General features: G+C 31.5%; 1 protein-coding gene across 1 annotated transcript; it reads right to left on the bottom strand.

Moving 5' to 3' along the window:
• Positions 1–241: 241 nt before the first annotated feature.
• Positions 242–965, bottom strand: LOC133329087 (putative uncharacterized protein DDB_G0286901; the record flags this gene model as incomplete). The annotated part of the gene is made up of 1 exon (XM_061537586.1): positions 242–965. A coding segment is annotated over exon 1 (724 nt), but the record flags the coding sequence as incomplete, so codon positions are not given.
• Positions 966–2,660: the final 1,695 nt, after the last annotated feature.

Below are 2,660 nucleotides of genomic sequence, written 5' to 3' on the forward strand. Positions count from 1 at the left end.
GTATTGAGATTTTTGCAAATAACAGCAAAGTCACCATCTAAAGTATCGTTTGTTAGGGTCTTCACCCTATATAAAAATTCGTCGATATTAAGTCCATTGGCAGAACCGTCAAATTTGAGGTTCCAATTATTGATTATAGACGTGACTTTATCTGCATTAGTACTATTAGAACGGCATCCGTTTGAAGACATATTGGAAGCAGGGTTACCAAACGGATAATTATTATATTGTTGGCTATTACCATTGTTATTAATGTTGGGAATATTATTATGGTTAATGACCTGACTTTGATTGGGTATAATGTTTGCATTAGCAATAAAATTTGTATTTCCGATTGGATTATTATTTCTGACATTATTGGTATTAAAGATTTGTGGATCGCCACTATTAATGGTTCTGATGGGATTTTGTGCAAAATTAAGATTTTGTAAAATTCTAGTTATATTTGTTTCAATCATTCGATTGATCTCCGTGTAGTCAACACCAGAAGGATTAATGCCGGTTTGACTTACATTAGTCGCAAAGGGTGATATGACGATGTTATCATTATTTAAAGAATTATTATTTTGGGTTAAACCTTGCTGTGGTTCTGGATGTGGAATTAAGTCATTATTGAAAGACATATTTTGGCCATCATTAAACAAGTTCCTACTGGCACTTCTAGTATTATAGGAACGAGCCATTGCTCCTCTTCCCTTACCTCTTTTGGCTGGTTTAGGTAAAGGGTGCCTTTTTGGCGTGACGACATAATTTCTCAGCTCGTTGAGCTGGCATGGATGCTGACATACAGGACACTGCGCAGAGCTTGATAAATGGGATTCAATGCAGTCCCTGTGAAATGAGTGTAGACATTGACTAATGATCAAGCAATCTTGACCATCACTCATAGGTTCATTACAAACCTGACATGACACTATATTAGCTGAACCCGTAGGTTGATCTTCAACAGCTGCTTGTTCAGCCATATTATAATATTTAAAGAAAATTATCTTTTTTAAAGAAAATAAATGTAAGCTCTCATACGAAATATTTTAATGGATATTTTATATAGAACCTAGAGAATAAGTTCTATATGCATATATATAAAAATAGATGCCAGTACATTAATCTCAGAAACAAGATTATAAGATTTAAATAGCGTACAAAATAGATTTTTTGTTCAGAGTCTGACGTTTCTTGCTAGGAACTGCTCAAAAATAGATCAGGGTATAAAAATATATACTATTAAGACAAGAGGAAAAAAATTGGTCTATGGGATTTTGTATATCTTCCAAATACGTCTTTACATCCAACACACCAGCGTAGAGTTTGATAAATGTCTTTTTTTTAACTCTCGTTTTTAACAACATAGGTCATAAAATCGCCTTCGGCAATAATAATGATGTTCCATACGTTGAAAAAAGTGCTGATTCCGAAGTCGGATATATAACAATATATAGGGCAGATACCAAAATCTGAAAAAGTACAAAATTTACAACTATGATAGAAATGCATAGAAATAGAAAAATTTGCCCTAAATTCATCGGTCATTTATTCGAAGTTAACTCCAAATATACGAAATTCCAGAAGAACAATTGCAAATATTCTATATCCAGATTACCTAAAATAGGAATAAGTTTATAACTTTTGAAAGTAATGAAATTTAAAATAATAAACGGATAAAAGAGCCAGGATTCAATCATCTTCCAGGCCCCACGTTGGGCGCCAAATACTGTAACGTACAGGAATAAGTTTTGTTTTACATCTAGGATGTAAATTAGCCTTTGGTTGCAAAGAAGACGGCGGGAGCCATTGATGTGTAGCTGCAGTCGGGAATGAGGGGGTTCGTGTCAACCTACAACCAATGCACGTTTATTGTTCAGATATTATTATAGACTCCCTCAAAAACAAAAAAATAACTTAAATAAAGATACTAAAATATGGACCAAATGTATAAAAATCAGGAAAAATCTATAACCCCATTTAAAATTATAACAGAAATTGATGATGAGATGTTGTCTAAATAGTATCAAAAAGTCTGGATTTCTCAGATGGTTTTAGAGAAATCACCTCTTAACCCTCACCAACCTATGTCCAATTTGGTTTAGAATTATTGAATGGACCCCTACTTTACTATCCCACTAAATCTATATTGGCATCCCTATTTTACAAGAAACGTCTTATAAAAAGATTAACAATTCATTATGAATTCAAAAGATGGTTTATTCAAATCATATCACTATGTAACTATATGTGTAAAAGTAATTTTAAAGAATTTCAGATAAATTTCAACATATAATATAATATTTATAAGTAATATATTTACAAATAATAATTCTATTTATTAGATTCTATTTATTAGATTTAAAAAAAATGTATATTCCCTTAATGGGTTAATTATGAAGAATAATACAAATGCATACCATAATTACAGAGAGCACATATTTATAGAAAATCAAAATTTCACTCAAAAAAAGTTTAAGTGATAATAAAGAGATTTTATCTTCTCTTCAAAAGAAAGAGATTATTACGCCATACTATAAAATAATGCTCTCAATTATTAATAAAAGAGAATAATAAAGAGTTCGTAGGTGACTTACCAAGCTGTCCGGTATTGATGAAGGCCTTCTCCAATATCAGGAAGCTGGATCATATCTCTTTCGTGTACAATGATTGATATA

The sequence above is a fragment of the Musca vetustissima genome, unplaced genomic scaffold (genome assembly GCF_032173495.1).
Source record: "Musca vetustissima isolate MV318-11 ecotype Yass unplaced genomic scaffold, APGP_CSIRO_Mvet_v1 utg32961, whole genome shotgun sequence".
NCBI lineage: Eukaryota > Metazoa > Arthropoda > Insecta > Diptera > Muscidae > Musca > Musca vetustissima.